Here is a 19119-nt window from a genome sequence, read left to right on the forward strand (position 1 = left end):
TATAAGTGAAAATTCACTGTGGCTTTAAGGGATCTCTGGAAGTCCTACTAGAGTTCAGGACATCTGTAAAACTGTGGAGGAATGTTTTGAAGTATGGTAGCAATCATCTCAGGTAGAAACTGTAGTTTAACTTTAACCCTGCTGTTTGGCTTCTGTACTTATTTGCTTTAACAATAGAAAAGTTACTTTGATTTTCTGAATTGTATAAATCATCCCATTTGATTGAATGCCTTATTGATTGTAACATGACTATCCCATTGATTGTGATTTACTGGTTTTAGAAAGCAAATTCCTCTGTACCTGGGAACCAGGACAGCACAATTATCCCAAGACCCGAGGGTTCCAGATAATGTTTCCCAGTCAACTCAGTGGTCCCAAGACCCGAGGGCTGTAGATAATGTGTTTCTGTCAACTCAGTGGTCCAAAGACCCCAAACTATAATTAATCTTTGTAGATAACTAATCGGCTCAATCTCGCTTCTGTAACTGCTTTGTGCAGTTGGACATGGTAGGAGAGGTGTAGAAGTGTATCAGTTCAGATACTTAGGTGGCATGCACTGGCACAGATTTATGCTTTGGTTATAGATTTCACCTGTTTTAATTGCACACATATTACTAGTTGCATAAATATTTTAAATCTCACCTCTGCGTATAATGGGAAATCATTGTCAAGTTTGGCCATATGTTGAATCACCATGTATGTCAAATTTGAGATTTGAATATGAAAAAAAAGGGAGTGAACTAAGATTATTATGCAGAAGGATTAAATAATTAAATTAGTTTTTTTTAAGAAAAATAACTCTCAGGAAAATGGAGAAGATGGATGGAGGGAAAAAGATAGGATGAATTTTTAATCCATGCCCATCAATTCAATTTGGCAAATGAGAGAAGAAAAAAAACTTTATTAGAAAGATGAATATTTACACACAAACAGTATACTCCTTGCTAAATTTAGCACACTCCCTTAGTTTAAAAAAAAAACACCAATCACTCAGGACTGACTAAAGAGGCATTTTAAATGTACTGTAGTTCCAATTACTTTGAACATTATGTTCCAGGATGCTAAAATCACAAAATGCTTCTTTGTTCTTGGTCTCCTTTCCACTAATAAACACAACACTCAAACCTGCCCCCTAACTTCAACCTATAACCCTAGAACTGTCTGATCCAATAACCCAATTGGAGCCTTAAAACCTCAGGAGAAATGAAAAGAAAATGGAGTTTATGTGCAAACCATGACTACTGCTGAATAAATATTCAAATCATAAGTTCTAATATCTTGTATAAGTTGAGCCATAGTCAGAGATTTCCATTCTCCAGGAGGGAAAAGCATGAAAAGAAAACACATAACTTTTCTTCACTATTTACCTCCCTCACTTCCCAGGAATGAGTGACTTATCTGTCTGGTGACACCAGAGAGTTGAGCATGTGTGACTCAGCTTCTACTTTAACAGAGCAGTCTGCCCTCTGAACCTAAGATTTTTCCTATTGTCATTCTGAAAGCCATCTTTGAAAGCAGGAAAGTCCTGCTGTTGCCCAGCCCTACCTATCACTCTGGGGTTGGAGACAGCATTTGGGTCACAGGTCAAAGACTTTGATTAGTGGCTATGTATTAATCTCCTTGACTCACTTTTTCTATTGTGTTTTGTGTGTGCGTGTTTTAAATTTGAGAACAAGGCTGTTTAATCAACCTTTTAAACCCTAACAACATAATGGCCTAGGTTGACTTCTGGGTTCTTTGTTCTGTTCCATTGGTCTATATGTCTGTTCCTGTGCCAGTACCAGGCAGTTTCGAGAACAGTGGCTTTGTAATATAGTTTGATATCTGGTATTGTGACCCTCCAAGTTTGTTCTTTCTCAGGATTGCTGTGGCTACTTGGGGTCTTTTTTTGATTCCAAATGAATTTTTAGAGAGTTTGTTCTAGGTCTGTGAAATATGCCATTGGTATTTTACTGAGGATTGCATTGAACCTATAGATTGATTAGGGTAGTATGGACATTTTAATGATGTTGATTCTACCAATCCATGAACACTGTATATTCTTCCATTTGTTTATGTCTTCCTCTATTTCTTTTTCCAATGTCCTGTAGTTTTCTGAATACAGGTCTTTTATCTCCTTAGTTAAGTTTATTCCTAGGTATCTTAATTTTTTTGGTGCAATGGTAAATGGGTAAATGTTTTTTAAGTTTCTTTTTCTGTGAGTTCATTTTGGTGTCTAAAAATGCTATATATTTCTGGGTGTTAATTTTGTATCCTGCTACATTGCTGAATTCATTCTTAAGTCTAGTTTTTTGATGGAGTCTTTAGGGTTTTCTATATACAAATCATGTTTCCTGTGAATAATGACAGTTTTACTTCTTCTTTTCCAAAGCCTTTGGATGACTTTTATTTCTTCTTGTCTGATCGCTATGGCTAGCACTTCTAGTACTATGTCAAACAGGAGTGATGAGAGTGGGCATCTCTGTCTCGTTTCTGTTCTTAGGGGAAATAGTTTTAGTTTTTGCCCATTGAGTATGATATTGGCTGTAGGTTTGTCATATATGGCTTTTATTATGTTGAGGTATGATCCCTCTATTCCCACTTTGTTGAGATTTTTTTTTATCAAGAAAGGGTGTTGGATTTTGTCAAATGCTTTTTCTGCATCAATTGATATGATTATGTGATTTTTGTTTCTCAATTTGTTTATGTGATGTATCATGTTTATTGATTTGTAGATATTGTACCAGCCTTGCATCCCCAGAATAAATCTGACTTGGTCATGGTGTATGATCTTTCTAATGTAATGCTGGACCTGATTTGCTAGAAAGGAGGCAACAGCATAGAGTGGAGTCAAGACAGCCTCTTTAATGAATGGTGTTGGGAAAATTGGATAGATAACATGCAATAAATAAATAAAACTAGAACACTAATTTACATGATACACAAAAATAAACTCAAAATGGATAAAGGACTTAAATGTAAGATGGGAAACCATAAAAAGTATTAGAAGAATCCACGGGCAGCAAAATATCAGACATATGTTGTAGCAATATCTTTACTGATACAGCTCCTAAAACAATGAAAACTAAGGAGAAAATAAACAAATAGGACTACATCAAAATAAAAAGCTTCTGCACAGCAAAAGAAACCATCAACAAAACAACAAGAGAGCCCACTGAATGGGAGAATATATTTGCCAATGCTATCTCTGGTAGGGGTTTAATCTCCAAAATTTATAGGGAACTCATACAACTTAACAAAAGGAAGATAAACAATCCAGTCAAAAAATGGACAAAGGATCTAAATAGACACTTTTCTAAAGAGGACATAAGGAAGGACAAGAGACATGAAAACATGCTCAAAGTCACTAATCATCTGAGAGAAACAAATCAAAATGACAATGAGGTACAATTTTACACCTGTCAGAATGGCTATCATCAACAAATCAACAAATGACAAGTGCTGGCGAGGATGTGGAGAAAAAGAAACCCTTGTGCACTGCTGTTGGGAATGCAGACTGGTGCAGCCACTGTGGAAAACAGTATAGAGATACCTCAAAAAATTAAAAATGGAACTCCCATTTGACCCAGTAATCCCACTTCATGAATATATACCAAGAAATCAGAAACACCAATTAAAGAGGATATATACACCCCTATGTTCATAGCAGCACAATTTATAATATCTAGGATATGGAAACAGCCTAAGTGCCCATCAGCAGGTGAGTGGATTAAAAAATAGTGGTACATCTACACAATGGAATACTGCTGTAAAAAAGAAAGAACTCTTACCATTTGCAACAGCATAGATGGAACTGGAGAGCATTATGCTAAGCGAAATAAGCCAGTTGAAGAAAGATAAATATCACATGATCTCACTCATTTGTGGAATATAATAAACAAAAATAGATCCAGAGACATAGAAGCATCAAACAGACTGTTGAACTTCAGAGGGAAGACAGGGTAGGGTGGGGGTGGTAAGAGATCAACCAAAGGACTTGTATGCATGCATTTAAGCAAAACCAATGGACACAGACAGTAGAGGGATGAAGGCATGTGCTGGGGGGTGGGAGCAGCCAGGGAGAGGTCAATGGAGGAAAAAGGAGACATATGTAATACTTTAAACAATAAAACATTTAAATTAAAAAAAGAACACCTAACAACAATGAGAATTCATTACAATATCGATGTGATGTAAATATCGTTTTGTAACAAGTACAAATGTTAAATTTGTTATTTTAAGAATATTTCTTCATTATAGTATAGACAGATCTTCTTTTCTTCCCATTGTTTATAACAGATGAAGTAAAATAAAGTAAAAATAATATATGAAAACACTTATTAACAGTGCAGTTTTCTTGGTTCTCCAATCCCTACTGACTTCTCAACCTAGCGCCTCCTGTGATACACATACACACACACACCCTCCCTTCTTGCCTCCAAATTTACAAAGAAAAGAGAGACTATCAAGTGAGTTTCCCATTCAAAGACTTTTAAACATATCCACCTTCACCCCTGGTACATTTTTTATTTTATCCCAATTCTGGAGTTGACTTCCTCAGCTTGTTCCCTCCACATATGCTTTGCCACCCATTCCCCACATTTGGGGGGAGGGATTATACTGTTAATTGTACCCTCTCATTTATTAATTTTTTCTATCCTACCTGGATCCTAAAATTAAACAACAAATTAATAAACCTCTGTGGCTGGCCTCTACTTGCAATATACAAATCCTATGAGTCGTTAAAGAAAAATGTGAAGAAAATAACTAAAAGATAAAGTTTGGCATTGTTCAAAATGCCATAAATAAAATTAGAATTAAATGACAAGAGGAAAAATATTTGTTACACATGTCAATGAACTACTTTTCTTAAGTTATAAAGTGCTTGTATGAAAATCAGCAATTTTCACCTGGTGTGCAACAAGAATTTTTTTTAATATATATTTTTATTGATTTCAGAGAGGAAGGGAGACAGAGAGAGAGAGAGATAGAAACATCAATGATGAGAGAGAATCATCAGCTGCCTCCTGCACACCCCCTACTGGGGATTGAGCCCACAGCCCAGGTATGTGCCCTGACTGGGAATCAAACTGTGACCTCCTGGTTCCTAGATCACTGCTCAACTGCTGAGCCACACCAGCCAGGCTGCCACAAGAATTTTTAAAATATGCAATACCTGACTGTTTAGTCATGGGCACTGACCTCTTTTCCCTTAGGTTGTCAAATAAAAAAATGACAACAGCCAACACAACAATAACCATCCAGTGTGAATGAATCAAAATTATACCTATTTCTGTCAGATGGGCAAAATACTTTTTGGTGTGCCGTAGATTTTTAGTAATTAATTTACGTATGCCATGAGATGAAAAGGCTGAAAATCACTGAAGTAATTCACTAAGAAAAATAACCAGGAAAAAAATGGACTAAATGCATGATTTGGTGGCTTGTAAAAAATATAAATATGTATCACTTATTGACATATGAAAGACATACAATTTCAATCATGAATGAAGAACTACAAATTAAAAAATGATGCCAATTTCACCTGTAAGTTTAGCAAATGCCAAATAATTTAATATTACTCTGTGTTAATACAGATGTGGAAGTATAGATGCTTTTCATTTTATAACTTTATTCCCCATTTAAATTATTTCTTTATTATCATAAATTACATTTTTGGGAAAAAATAAAATATTATGTTAAGAAATCTTTCTCTTGACCTGATTTTAACTCAAGATAAAGTTTTATCATTCTCCATCCCTTATTAGATTGATGTCACAAAACAGTGGCTTTAATGCCATGAGTTCATTTCTACCTGTACTCACCTATTAGCTACTTTATCCTGAATCTGCTTTTATTTCTCCATGCAGCCATCTCTTGCTAAATCATTAATTACTTCCAGTTCAACAAATGCAAAGACCTGTTCAGTATTATTTCCACTTACTCACCTAGAATCATTTGACAGTGGTGGTCTCATCTTTAATCACTCTCTCTCATTGGCTGGATGACAGGGCACTCTCTGAGTTTTCCTTCTATATCTCCAAATTTGCCTCTCCCTCTCTTCTTTTCATAGTTAATCTTTTCTCCAACCATTAAGTATTGAGGTTCCTCAAAGCTAACTTCTACAACTTTCTCTTTTAATTCTACACACCTATGTCTTCCCTTAGTACATCTGAAATACCAAGATAACTCATTAATTTTTATTTACAGCCTATATATCTCTTTTGAGCTCCAGACTCAGATATTCTCCTACTTTATTTTTATATTTAAAGTGCACATTAGGTCAACTTATCCAAAACTGATCTTATATCTCCTGTCTATCTCATACATTATTTCCCTCCAATTGTCTTCATTTCACTAAAGGTACCATCATTCAAGCTGTTATACAGCATAAGAAACTAGGAGTCATCCTTGATTTTTCCCCTCCTCCTCCACAGTCTCCAACATATCAGCAGCTCCTACATTTATTTTTTCAACTTAAGTTATACATAATATACAACAAGTTGAACATATTTAATGTATACATTTTGACGAGTTTGAATAAACCCCTACTACATCTCCACAAACAAGGTAATAAGCATATTTTCATTAATAAGTAGTTCTTGGTCTGCCACCTTTTCATCACCCACCATGTCTTAGTCAATAGCATAATTTTTGTTAGGGACACCGATACCCTGTATCTGCCTTAACTCTTCTATCCATAATCCACATCCCAGAATTATCTTTTGGAAATTCACAGTTATCATATTTTAGCCCCCCAAAATAAATTCTTACCCAATAATGGAATAAGTATCAAAATACTGCAAGGCTGAAATATTGTCACCTAGGCCCCTCTCCAAATTTTTCACCCATGCTCTCCTTACTCTGTGCTCAACCCATATGGTTCAGAACATTTTGCATATCATTCTAGGCATATATATCTAAACAGCTGCCATTTTATAGAATGAACATTATATAAGTAGCCTGTTCTTCCCAACTCACTGTAGATAAGCAATAAGACAATTCCAGGCAAAATGGGCATGGCTTGGCTGACTTATTTGCATTATGAATTCATTACAAAAATCTCAACAATTTTCAAGGCATTTACTAAGCTCATTTAATTTTCAAAATATAACCTAACACAGAAAGAACAAACAAAAATAAAAGTAAACTGAGCTTATCTAAGTGTGCAAACATTTATGTTGCTAAATATCATCTCAGTTGTGAATATATATTCTTTTCTCATAGCTTGACTTTTAGATTCTAAGATACATCCATCCAAGTGAAATCGGGGGTGGGGATAAGAAACTGGCATGGTCTTGCCCAGTCAGTCATTCACCCTTTTTGAGTCTCAATTTTTCCCCCTATAAGATGGGGATATTAATATCAAGCTCAAAGTCATCTAAAACTTGAAATACCAAGTATTCTCGGAGCATTTAATTAGTGTTTTTCTGTCTCTGTCTCTCCTCACTTTCCTTTCATTTCCTCTCATCTCCTCTCATCATCACCTATCCTGACTTCCTCCCTTACTCTCATTCCCTCCCTCCTTGTCTCCCCACATATATAAGAATTCAAGAAAATAACTTTGTTTTACATAACAATTAAATGACACTAAGTGGCCCCAGGGAACACAAGTATACTTGTTTTCAAATTGTTTTAATTTGAAATAAATACTCTGGCACTATATAACAATAAAGACTATTGTCTACTTCCGGTTAATAGCTACAATCATTGTTTTACTAGAACAATTATTTGTAATTCTACCCACAAATATATTCATTACAATAAGCTCTTGTCCTTTCCATTTTGAGAAATATTGATGTAGCGTGACCTCCTACTAAGAAATACCAGGTATAATTCCCAAGTATATTTGAATTTAAGTATATTTTCTCTTATGGCTTGGTAACAATCATCAAATTAAAGAACAGAGAATCTTCATTCAAATAGATAAACAGTTTCAGTTAATCTTAGACAAGAAATAGTGATCGTTACCTAGTTAATTTGCTAAAAATTGGTCCTTGTTTCCAAGTTCATATTGAAGTCTACAGTTCATAAATAATATATCTCAAATAACATTTTCTGAGGTCAATAACTAAAACACTGTGTCCATTCTAAAAAAATAAATCCCTTTAGAAATGTCATTTTTGTTTAGATTATTGATCCCATCCTGTTGGCAGAGCCAAAGTGTTCAGCAAGACTATTTCAGGGACCTGGAACGGACACTTCTATTGGCAGTGAGACAGCAGATTACCCAGATCTCAAATGAGAAGACACAGTGGCCAGGTCTACATCACTCTAACATTCGACTGACGTGCAGCACAGATGGTGAGATATGTTGATGGATGAGGTTGTCTTAATCAGTAGAGTTATCTTAGTCTGGCCAAACATTTTAGTTGAATGACCTATTAAAATTGGCTGTGCCAAGGCCACTGGAGAGATTTATAAGTAACTAAATTCGTTAAATGTCAGATTCTCTAAACATTTATGAATATATATTCTTTTCTCATAGCTTGACTTCTAGTTTCTAAGAAAGATCCATCCAAGTGAAATTGAGGGTGGGGAAAGGAACACAAGTATAGAATGGGAAAGGAGGAAGTATAGGGATTGGGAGAATATATGCAAACAAAATGATCTCAAAATACTAACAGGAATTTTTTAGGGGGGAACATTAGTTTAAAAAGGCTAATTTAAATTTGAATTATATAGGATAGTTTCCTTATACATCAGTATCTATGAAGAACTGAAAATTTGCTAACAGTTTATAACTTCTCCCCTATATTTATTCTATAGGAGACAAGCTAATAGAAAAAAGCATTGGATTAAGGTCATGGTAATTGGGTTCTTGTATAACCTTCACCATGGCATCCAAACTTTTGGAGTACCAGTTTTCTCGACTTATAAAATGAGAGTGAGTAGATGGTCTAAATTCTCTCTTACAACTACTAAATTTTGCTTTTCAGCTCACTACCCCAGACCTCCAATTTTATGATCAGGAATACTTTAAACTTACTGAGAAGCAGTACAACACAATGCTAAGTACTCAGTCTCTAGAGTTACACAGACTTATTTTAATTTGATCTTTATCACATACATGTATATGGCCTTCATTTCATTATTACTCAGTATTTATTGAGTTTTGAGGTCGTCTATAAAATGGAGATAATAGTACTCAACATGCAAGTTGTTCTTAGATTTATTTTGCTTTAATTGCATTTATTACCTTTTATTTAACTTGTCTGTAATGTCCATAAGAGTAGTGATTGTTGTCTGTTATAGTCACTGTTGTATCCCAGTATCTTAACACAGAGTAAAGGCACTCAATATTTGTCAAATGAATAATTAAACAAAACAATGCATATAAAGTTCTGAGCATAATGCTGGGTATATAGCATTTGTAAATGACCCTATAAATGGTTTTATTAACACCCAGAGTGTCACTTCACTATGAAGAAGCAGGAATGAAAGCAGTAAAAATGCTTCAAAGAGAAGAGGAAGGGGACTGAAGACCATGTTGTTGTTTCCAATTATTTGAAAGAGTATCATATGTTACTTTCCAAAAAAAATAATATGATCCAATGGGTGGAGACTTCAGGGAGTTATTTATTAATTCAGAGTAAGGAAGGCTTTTCTAAAAAATTGCTCAAAGATGAAACGAACTGGTGCTCAAGTCAATGTTCGATTCTTATCAGCCAATCAATGACTGTATTAAGAAATCTAATTAAAGGTTATCAAACTATCACCTTATGCATGAAATAATCTGAAGAGAAGTTGTTATAAATAGCACATACAGAATAAATTTTAAAAACATAGGAAATACTGAATTATTTCCTTATGGTGCTGTTGACAATAAAAATACAGATGGAAAATAACAAATAAAGTATCAATCAATTTTCTTTGTGTACACACAATCAAAAAACATTTAGTCATTGACAAATTAGGGCTGAAAACAAATGCTGTTGATTTGTCTTGTTGATGTTGGCCAAAAAGCAGATAGGGGGCACAAAATCCCTTATTCCCTATCAGAAAGGCGGGATTGTTTAAGGCCAGCTTTTTCTTTCCTGTTCTTTTACCCCAGTTGCAACACTGCAATTTGGAATTTAAAAATACTGGCAGTGGAAATGTCCTGGGTTGTATGGAACTAACTGGTGCATCACTCTTGCCAACTGGGAACGATTTTAGATAAAAATGCATGACACTGATGAAAAAGGAACCTCACTCAATATCACTTTTATGAAGGATAGTATCCTCACATTAAAATAGTGCCATCAATCTACTGCCATCAGGTCAGACAGAAAAGAATTAGGTACATGAAGTGGCAATCATAAAATATAGCCAAGCAGGAGCTATGTCTGATCACAGAAGGTCACTGAAGCATTTGGAAAAACAAAGGAGCCATGTTTTTTTTTTTTTATTGATTTGTTTTGGAGAGAGAGAGAGAGAGAGAGAAAGAGAGAGAGAGAGAGAAAGAGAGAAGGGAGTGCAACGTCAATTGGCTGCCTCCTCCAAGCCTCCTAGTGAGGATCAAGCCCAAAACAGCAAAGTCGAGCTTGTGCCCTGACTGGTAACCAAACCAGCAACCTTCCTTTCAGTGCACAGGATGACACCCAACCAACTAAGCCACACCAGCCAGGGCCATGTCTTTTGTTTTATTATTTTTAAATAAAAATAAATAATTTTTATTATCAAAAATTAATCACAAGTGAGTTGGCTTTCTATTTTGGACAGTCATATTGAGGATGATGCAGTGGTTCAGACAGTTTTCAATAATCTTTAAATTAGTCACCTGCTGAGAAAAGATATGTGATCACATGATAACTTTTCCAAGGTATAGGACAGTGAACTGCACTCACACATTCAAGCTATGGTGTCATCTGACTGATGGCAATTGTTAATTTTATGTGAAAACTTGCCTGGGCCATGAGGTGTCCAGACATTTATTTGGCCAAGCATTATTCTGGGTGTGTCTATGAGGGTGTTTCTAGATGATATTAACATTTGTATTCATAGACTGAATGATGCAGATTTTTCTCCCTCATGTGAGTGGGCCTCATCCAACCAATGGAAGATCTGAATGAAACAAAAAAGCTAAGTCAGAGGGAACTCTGCCTGTGTGCCCACATGAATTAGGACATTGGTCTTTTCTGTTCTTCACACTTGAACTGAAACATTGTCTCTGCTGGTCTCAGGGCTGCCAGCTTTTGGACCAGAACTACAATATTGGCTCACCTGGGTCTTGTGATATATATACTAGCACTCACACTATCATTTCTGTTTCTCTGAAGAACCCTAATACACTGGTTCAACATCAGCAGGGAATGAACTGAGTTGTGCCAATCAAGTGGATTATCCAGACAATTAAAGTCAATCCTATAGAAGTTAATCTTTTAGAAACTTGTCTGGTAGCAACGTGGGTAACCGGGCAATATAATAACACTTTTGTTATATAAAATAATGAGCCAATTTTCCAACGCTTCTAAATATTAGTTTTGTAAGCAATTCCTTCCTTTCAAAACCCCAAATTCTATGATTCTATTATTATAAAACAAGCTTATGTAGCCATTCTCAAAATCAATTTCAAAAGCAACAGCAAAAAGTTTCAAATGCGTTTACTTCCCAAGGGAACTATGCAAGCATTTAGGAATCCACCTCGTTTCCTTGCAGTCACTTTTTGGAGGACTTACCTACTCATCTTCTCTATGCATTTATTCCTGTTATCCTCATTCATCAGCACATGGCCTATCTACTTATTTTCCATGAGTATTTCCAGGCTCTGGTGTTTTATATTTAAACTCTATTTCTACAACACAGATTAAGCTTCCAAAGCAACTATCCTTGTGGACCTGATGATAAACTTTGATGCTGCCAAATTCCTGGTATTACCTCCATGTGAATTTTCTTATTGTCACTCACCTTCCCAGAAGCAGAAATTCTCCAGCTAGACCGAGGCGCCTCATGGCCATCAACAGTCCTCGCACGGTCATGCCCTCACAGAAGCAGGCTACAACCCGGGCTTTGGGCAAGTGACTCCTGAGCTTCTTCAGCAGCTTATCGAAGCTCTGCTCTCCCGCATTGCTGTAGATTTTGTAAGAGTGAGCAATGCAAATTCCTTCCTTGGCTGACATATCTTTGAAAGCTTCCATTCCGCTTTCTCCGTAGTTGCCTGTGTGAAGACAGATAAGCAGAGGGGTAGTGAAATGGGAGTGTTGGGTTTTGGTACAATTAGAAGGCAGACATGCTGGGAGGTTGAAGGTTACTTGGGAGTCTTAGATTTGTAACCTGAAGACCTGAATGAGTTTTTGCTCTTTTACTGACTTGCTCATTTGGAGCAATTTACAGTAAAACTACATTATATATATTCATTGAACTTTTTCTAAATCCTCACTCCAGGATATGCTTTTATTGATTTAAGAGATAGAGAGAAATGTGTGTGAGAGAGACACACACAGAGAAAGAGAGAGAGAGAGAGAAAGAGGTGTGAGAGAAACATCGATTAGTTGCCTCCTGTATGCGCCCTGAGTGGGGATCGAACCCGCAGTCTGGGTATGTGCCTGACCAGAATTTCAACCTGAAACCTTTTATTTTTTTTAAATATATTTTATTGATTTTTTAACAGAGAGCAAGGGAGGGGGATAGAGAGTTAGAAACATCGATCAGCTGCCTCCTGCACACCTCCTACTGGGGATGTGCCTGCAACCAAGGTACATGCCCTTGACCGGAATCAAACCCGGGACCTTTCAGTCCACAGGCCGAAGTTCTATCCACTGAGCCAAACCAGTTAGGGCAAACCTGAAACCTTTTAGTGTAAAGGACAATGTTCCAACCAACTGAGTCACTCGAGTAGGGCTGCATTGAACTTTTAAAAAATTTTCACTGAGATAGAGAATAATATTAAAAGTACAAGTAATTCAGCTCCCCTTTGATACAAAAAAGCTTATATTCTGGTGTGAGGTGATGAGATATATTTATCTATTTTTTTCTTCTATATTACTTCCCTTTGCTTCTCATTGTATAAACATATCACCCCAGTGATTAGTGTATGTACACACACACACACACACACACACACACATACACACTGAGTGGCCAGATTATTATGACCACCCCATTAGTACTTCGTTGGGCCACCTTTTGCCTTCAATACTGCAGCGATTCTTCTTGGCATTGACTCCACGAGATGTTGAAAGGTGATGCAAGGAATCTGACACCATGCCTGATAAATAGTACTGTGAGATTTGATGGTTGTGGAACCAGCTGCCTGGTGGCTCTTTTAACTTTGTCCCACAAATGCTCAACTGGATTGAGATCTGGTGATTGTGGGGGCCACCTAAGCAAGGTAAAGTCTCCCTCATGTTCTTGAAACCACTCCTGCACAATACAAGCACCGTGGCATTGTCTTGTTGGAAGAAGCCATCTCCATTGGGATATGCCATCAACATGATAGGATGAACTTGATCAGCAATGATACTTAGGTATGTTGTGCTATTCAGATGTTTATAATGATCTGGCCCTCTAGCAACTTCAGCAGAAAATTATAGCTAATTTGCCTACAAATGTTAGGTGGTCATAATAATCTGGCCATTCAGTGTATATATATATTATAGATGATGTGCAAATATCTTATGGTGTATTATATTTTAGATTATGCATATTTTATTAATAATCATAAGAATTTGTGGTTTTTGTCCCAACTGAAAAATTCAGATTCTTGAGATTTTAGTAATGTCATAGTTAAATGTATAAGCTTATGAAAAGCATTTAAAGTTTCATTCTATACAACCATAGGAAAGTTAGCTATATTACGGAATAATTGAAAATTTCTGAAAAATGTAGGGGCTAAGGATTGTTGGCAGTCTTTTAAAATTAACAGAAAATGGGGATCAATATTGACTATCGACTGTTTGCTAGGAAGTGTAAGGCCTTTGTATATATGATTGCATTTTACTTTCACATTAATATTTTGAGCTATGCATATGACCTCCATGCTACAGATGAAAAACCAGGTGAAGCAGTTAGGTTTATATTTCCCAGAGTTTCACATGCGGTAGGTGGAAGGCTGCACTCCATCCACAGATATAAGAGTAAAGATTCTGCTCCCTGCATTTTTCTATGGCTGACTTATAAGAGAGTCAGAAACCCAATTATATCTGCATTTCCCCTTCCCATTTAAATGCTTCAATTTTAGATACTTTTTTGAGCCTTTTAAGGCTCTATAGCTCATACTGGGCTCATTTTCTGAGTTTTCAAGAAATTAGATGGGTGAGGGGCATTGATTTGAAGAATACAGGAGACTATTATGTGACCCAAGCTGAGGGAAGTATAAAGATGTAACTGGCCTAACAATCAACCATACCTAGGAACTGGAATGAATAAGAGAGTATAAGGCATTCATTTGCATAGGTTTCACTATATGACTATATTAGAGATAACGTATCAATAACTATACCTGTACATTTTTAATTTTGGAAAGTCAGTCCATATATATTACCTCACTGCTCCTCACACCTAGTCTGTGACAAAGGGAATATTATTTTTCCCTCTCAGCAGATAAATGTGAAGTCACATTTAGCAAGTAGGTGGCAGAGTCTTGGTTTGAACACATATCTTCTCCCTCCGAGGCTTATATGTGCTCCACAGGTACCTTCTACTAAGCAGATACTTGAAGTTAAGGTTGGATTTTTGTGCAGTTTTACAGGGCAAAGTAGAACAGGCTATCCTAAGTCCCATCTAAAAATGCCAGGGGGCCAGCTGTACCTTTCCTTCTCCAGAAATAAAGCAACAAAAACCCTCTATGATGATGGCAGGTGGGCAATGTAGTTATTTTGCAATTAAGAAAGTTTAAAGGGCTCTCTCTGAAAAATGTGCCAAGGGGCCTAAATTACTAGTTTTACACTAATCTGAGTAACCTATTTTCTGATTTATTTTTAGCCAATTCTGTTTTCAACTGACTGCCTTGAACTTAACGTTTTGATTAATGCTGGGGCATTTGCATAAATAATTTAAAGTTAGATATATAGCAATTGTGATGACATCAATGAACATTCTCAATACATTCACAGTTAAAACAAGAAACCATACCCAACAAATTCATAATCTTTATCTCCTCTCCTAAAAGCTTTGTTTTAACATTGTTTTTGTTTATACAGTAAGTTACATGGAAGCAGCTTGTGTATAGGGAGGGAACTTAGTTATTAGGAAGATAAGAGTTTTAATTCAGCTCGAACAGTCTCTCTAAATCTCCGTTTTTCTCTCCTGAAAATCAGAGATAACACTGCTTAACATATGGGCATTTTGTGTATTACATTTAACATATAATAGCTGACAGGTAGCCTGAACCCAATCAATTGTACCCATTGGGATTATAAAAAAAAATATTCTAGGCATAGTTAAATTTCTCTCTCTTGGAACATCTAAAACAAATAATATGGCAGATGGCATTAGCACTGAACATTAGACTAAAGGAAACATGATTTTATCTGATCAAAGCCCAAATAGTACACTTTAAAAATTGAAATGGAAAATAGTCTTAACAGATGTGAGACATAAAAATTCTGCAGAGTAATATTTTAATATAAGAAGCCCATTGAATGCTGGGGATTAAAAATAGGAATATATGTTTTCTAATAAAATTGGGAAGACTGAATTGTTGAGATTTTCAGTAGTTGATAAAATGACTGCATTCTGGAATTGCACAATTAAAAAAAAAAGAAACTAAAAAAAGTTCATAGGCTTCTCAAAGGAAATGAAACAGATTTCAAGCGAGGTACAGAATGAGGACAAATCTGAGAAAGCAAATTTTTTTTTTCAACAGTGAAACAAAAGTGATTAAGAAAGGAAGATACAGGGTAGAATATCAAACTAGCCTATAGCTTCATTTTAAACAACTGGTAAAAGTAAGAAGGAACCCATCAGACATTCTTCTTTAAGTAGCAGAGGGTCTGTGACTTGGTATGATAACAAGAAATGTAATCATAGCCTGACTTGACTCAGCTTACACTATAGTTGCAATGATGGAAATTTCAAATATTGATTTATTTTTATTTTTTTTAATCCTCACTGGAAGATATTTTTTTCATTGAGAGAGAGTGGAAGGGAGGAAAGATGGAGAGAGAGAGAGAGTAACATTGATGTGAGACATATCGATTGGTTACCTCCTGCACCTGTCCTGACCGAGGCTGGGGAGTGAACCCACAACCCAGGTACATGCTCTTAACCAGGAATTGAACCTGTGACTCTTTGGTTGATAGGCCGATGCTCTAACCACTTAGTAACACCAGGCTGGGCTCAAATACTGATTTTTAACTTTTGTAAATCCACAAAAATACAATATGAAAAACTCATTATGCAATAGAATATGTATGTGATCAGTATTTACTATGAAAATTAGAGAGTAAGATGATAGCTTGAGAGGTGGGGGCAGAAAGAGCTGGTGGAAAGGGGGAGGGTATTAATATCTTCTGCTCCCGATTTGGAAGTAATAAACAGGAAAAAAGAGATGATTAAGGGGATTATTTCAAGCTAAAAAAAAATAAGAAGGAACTAATCTAATATTATTAAGTGAAGAAATGAGAAGATGTGTGAATCAAGAGATGTCTATTGCTAATAAATTTAAAAGGTAGGCATTTAAACTGTAGTATACTCATACCACATAGAAATAAAAAGGTAAAAACACAAAAACATAAAATTCGTTTTTTTCTTGAAGCCCTTCTACACTATTTGACTTTGAAAAATAGGAAAGTACAAGTTTGATAGAAAAATTTAAATAACATAGTTGAAGCTGTTAAAACTGGAGAGTAGATATGGATAATTTCAAATGAAGTGACAAGTGAACATCAACAAATAAAGAAATTTGTCATGTTGATATTGAGGACAAAATTTTCCTATAATATCCTTGAATCAAATGTAAAAGAGTAAATATTAATTTATAACTTTTAGATAGCATCATATGTTTCTGGTGAGATATACCAACATGCAATTATTCTTATACTATCTCTGTAATGAAAATAACTAAGGAATTTTCAGTAATTTTGTAAATCGCATTATTATACAGCAAATTTAATCAAAATCAAATATTATTTCAAACAACTGCTGAGATATCACTTTGTTTTGGTTCTGAGTTTCTATCACATCAGTTGGTTTTGGCTATAGTGTTTTTTAAAAGATGCATAATTTTTTATCCCACTGCAGCCACAGAGTGAAAGTCTAATACATGAAAATGTAAAACAGGACCAAGATTATTTTTTTCTTATATTATGAAACACAGTAATCCTGAACCCATGACAGCATGATTAATTCACATTTATTCCAAGAGTAGATGCTCTAACTTAAGACTACATGAGTCATTTCTAGTATAACAGAAACTTTAAAAATGAGGTGATATCCACAAGATGTCACAGATCGAAATAAAAACAAAACAAAGTCCAGTTAATTTTTCTTCCTCCTGTCAAATGACCATCTACTCACGGATTCTTCCCTAACCTCAAGAGATTTCTCTGGAAAGTCTTCCCTAACCCTCCTATGCATCCCCTCCTTTGTGTCTCATTTGATCTTACAATGGACTACTGCCTTTACTTCTCTGTGCTCCTACTGGACTGTATATACCTTTTAGAACATGAATGTTATTTACTTTTGTATTTCCAACAGGGACCTGGAAGATAATTAACACAAGTTGAATAAAGAAAAAAAAAATGAATGAATGAAGAGTACAAAGTAATCAATACCTACTGAGAATTTTCCTGCTGAAAATAACTGTTGAACTGGTTATCTGACCTACAATCAGAATTGCATCATTTGTGTCTCAGTTGTGTCACTCTAAGGAGAGATTACATAATATTTCACTTAAAACATGAAGAACAGAGTTGTGCAATAGTCAACACATCTGAATTTTTTTCCCCTGAGGATTTCAGTTTTCCCTTGGATAAAAAGATTCTAATATCTCAACCTCAAATATTATTTAAAGGAAGTTGCTCTCACTAGTGCTAGTTGACCTGTACTGTGTTAGCTGGGGTCTGGATATACCTACCTCTATTTGAGCCTAAAAGTATACATGGAAAGTCAGACTTGCTAGGGAATAACTTTAAATCTTTCTCCTAACCAAAGGGAGATTATTTATTTGAATTTTATGCTTAAAAGCACTAAACAACTCTTTAGTATGCAATGTATAACCATAGATAACTGCTATTTTTGATGGTACCAATACACTATCAGTAACTGCTGTGCTTTTGTGGCTTAAGCATACTTTTGGATAAAGAAAACAAAGTATGGTAAATAGTATACTAGTAAGTGAGACATTTTTCTGGTAATATATGCATTGGAGATATGGTTCATATTTATAAACCTTATGTGTGTTGGGGAATGTGGTCATAAGAATAGAAAGTAATAGAATCATCATAAAAACACATAAGTAATTTTCTTTTCTCTGACAATAGTTTCCATTTTTCCATTGTACTTCCACTTCCCCCACTCTAATTAGACCCTCATTATTCTGTGTTTATATGGTAACATAACCTCTTATCATCTCCCATCTTCCATTCATTCACACCATACCTACCATTATTTGGGGGGTCTTATTTCTAACTATGCTCTTTCATACATACCTTAGACACCCCACATGTTCCCACCTATTACTTTTTAAAAATATATATTTTATTGATTTTTTACAGAGAGGAATAGAGAGTTAGAAACATCGATGAGAGAGAAACATGGATCAGCTGCCTTCTGCATACCCCCCACTGGGGATGTGCCAGCAATCAAGGCACATGCCCTTGACCAGAATCGAACCCTGGACCCTTCAGTCCGCAGGCCGACGCTCTATCCACTGAACCAAATCAGGTATGGCCCCACCTATTACTTTTATTCAGAATGTTCTTTCTGCCTGGAATACCCTTTTCCCATTTCTCCATGCTGAAATCTTACCCATTCTTTCTGGCCCAGCTCAAATGTCCAGACTGTAAACTTATTTAGGCTGTAGACCATATCTCCATAGGGCCACCCAGAAAATGCTTGTGAAACTAAACTTACATGCTCCACCATGATTTTAAGGACCTCCCTAGAAGGATACTGTAACCTAGTTACTCATTTGATAGATGTTTACTAATTAAGTATAGGTATAATACTAAGCACATGGTAAATTACAGATATTTACACATTTTATTTTATTTTTTT

At 35.6% G+C, this 19119-nt stretch overlaps 1 protein-coding gene across 1 annotated transcript in view; it reads right to left on the reverse strand.

Moving 5' to 3' along the window:
• The window catches only part of GRM5 (glutamate metabotropic receptor 5), a 417272-nt gene that overhangs the window by 269903 nt on the left and 128250 nt on the right, over window positions 1-19119 (reverse strand). Inside the window, exon 2 of the mRNA XM_081100132.1 lies at window positions 11869-12118. Within this exon, the coding sequence (XP_080956258.1) occupies window positions 11869-12118 (250 nt within the window). The remainder of the gene's footprint in view (window positions 1-11868; window positions 12119-19119) is intronic.

This window comes from Myotis nattereri (genome assembly GCF_964212035.1).
Source record: "Myotis nattereri genome assembly, chromosome: 9".
In the NCBI taxonomy this organism is placed as follows: domain Eukaryota; kingdom Metazoa; phylum Chordata; class Mammalia; order Chiroptera; family Vespertilionidae; genus Myotis; species Myotis nattereri.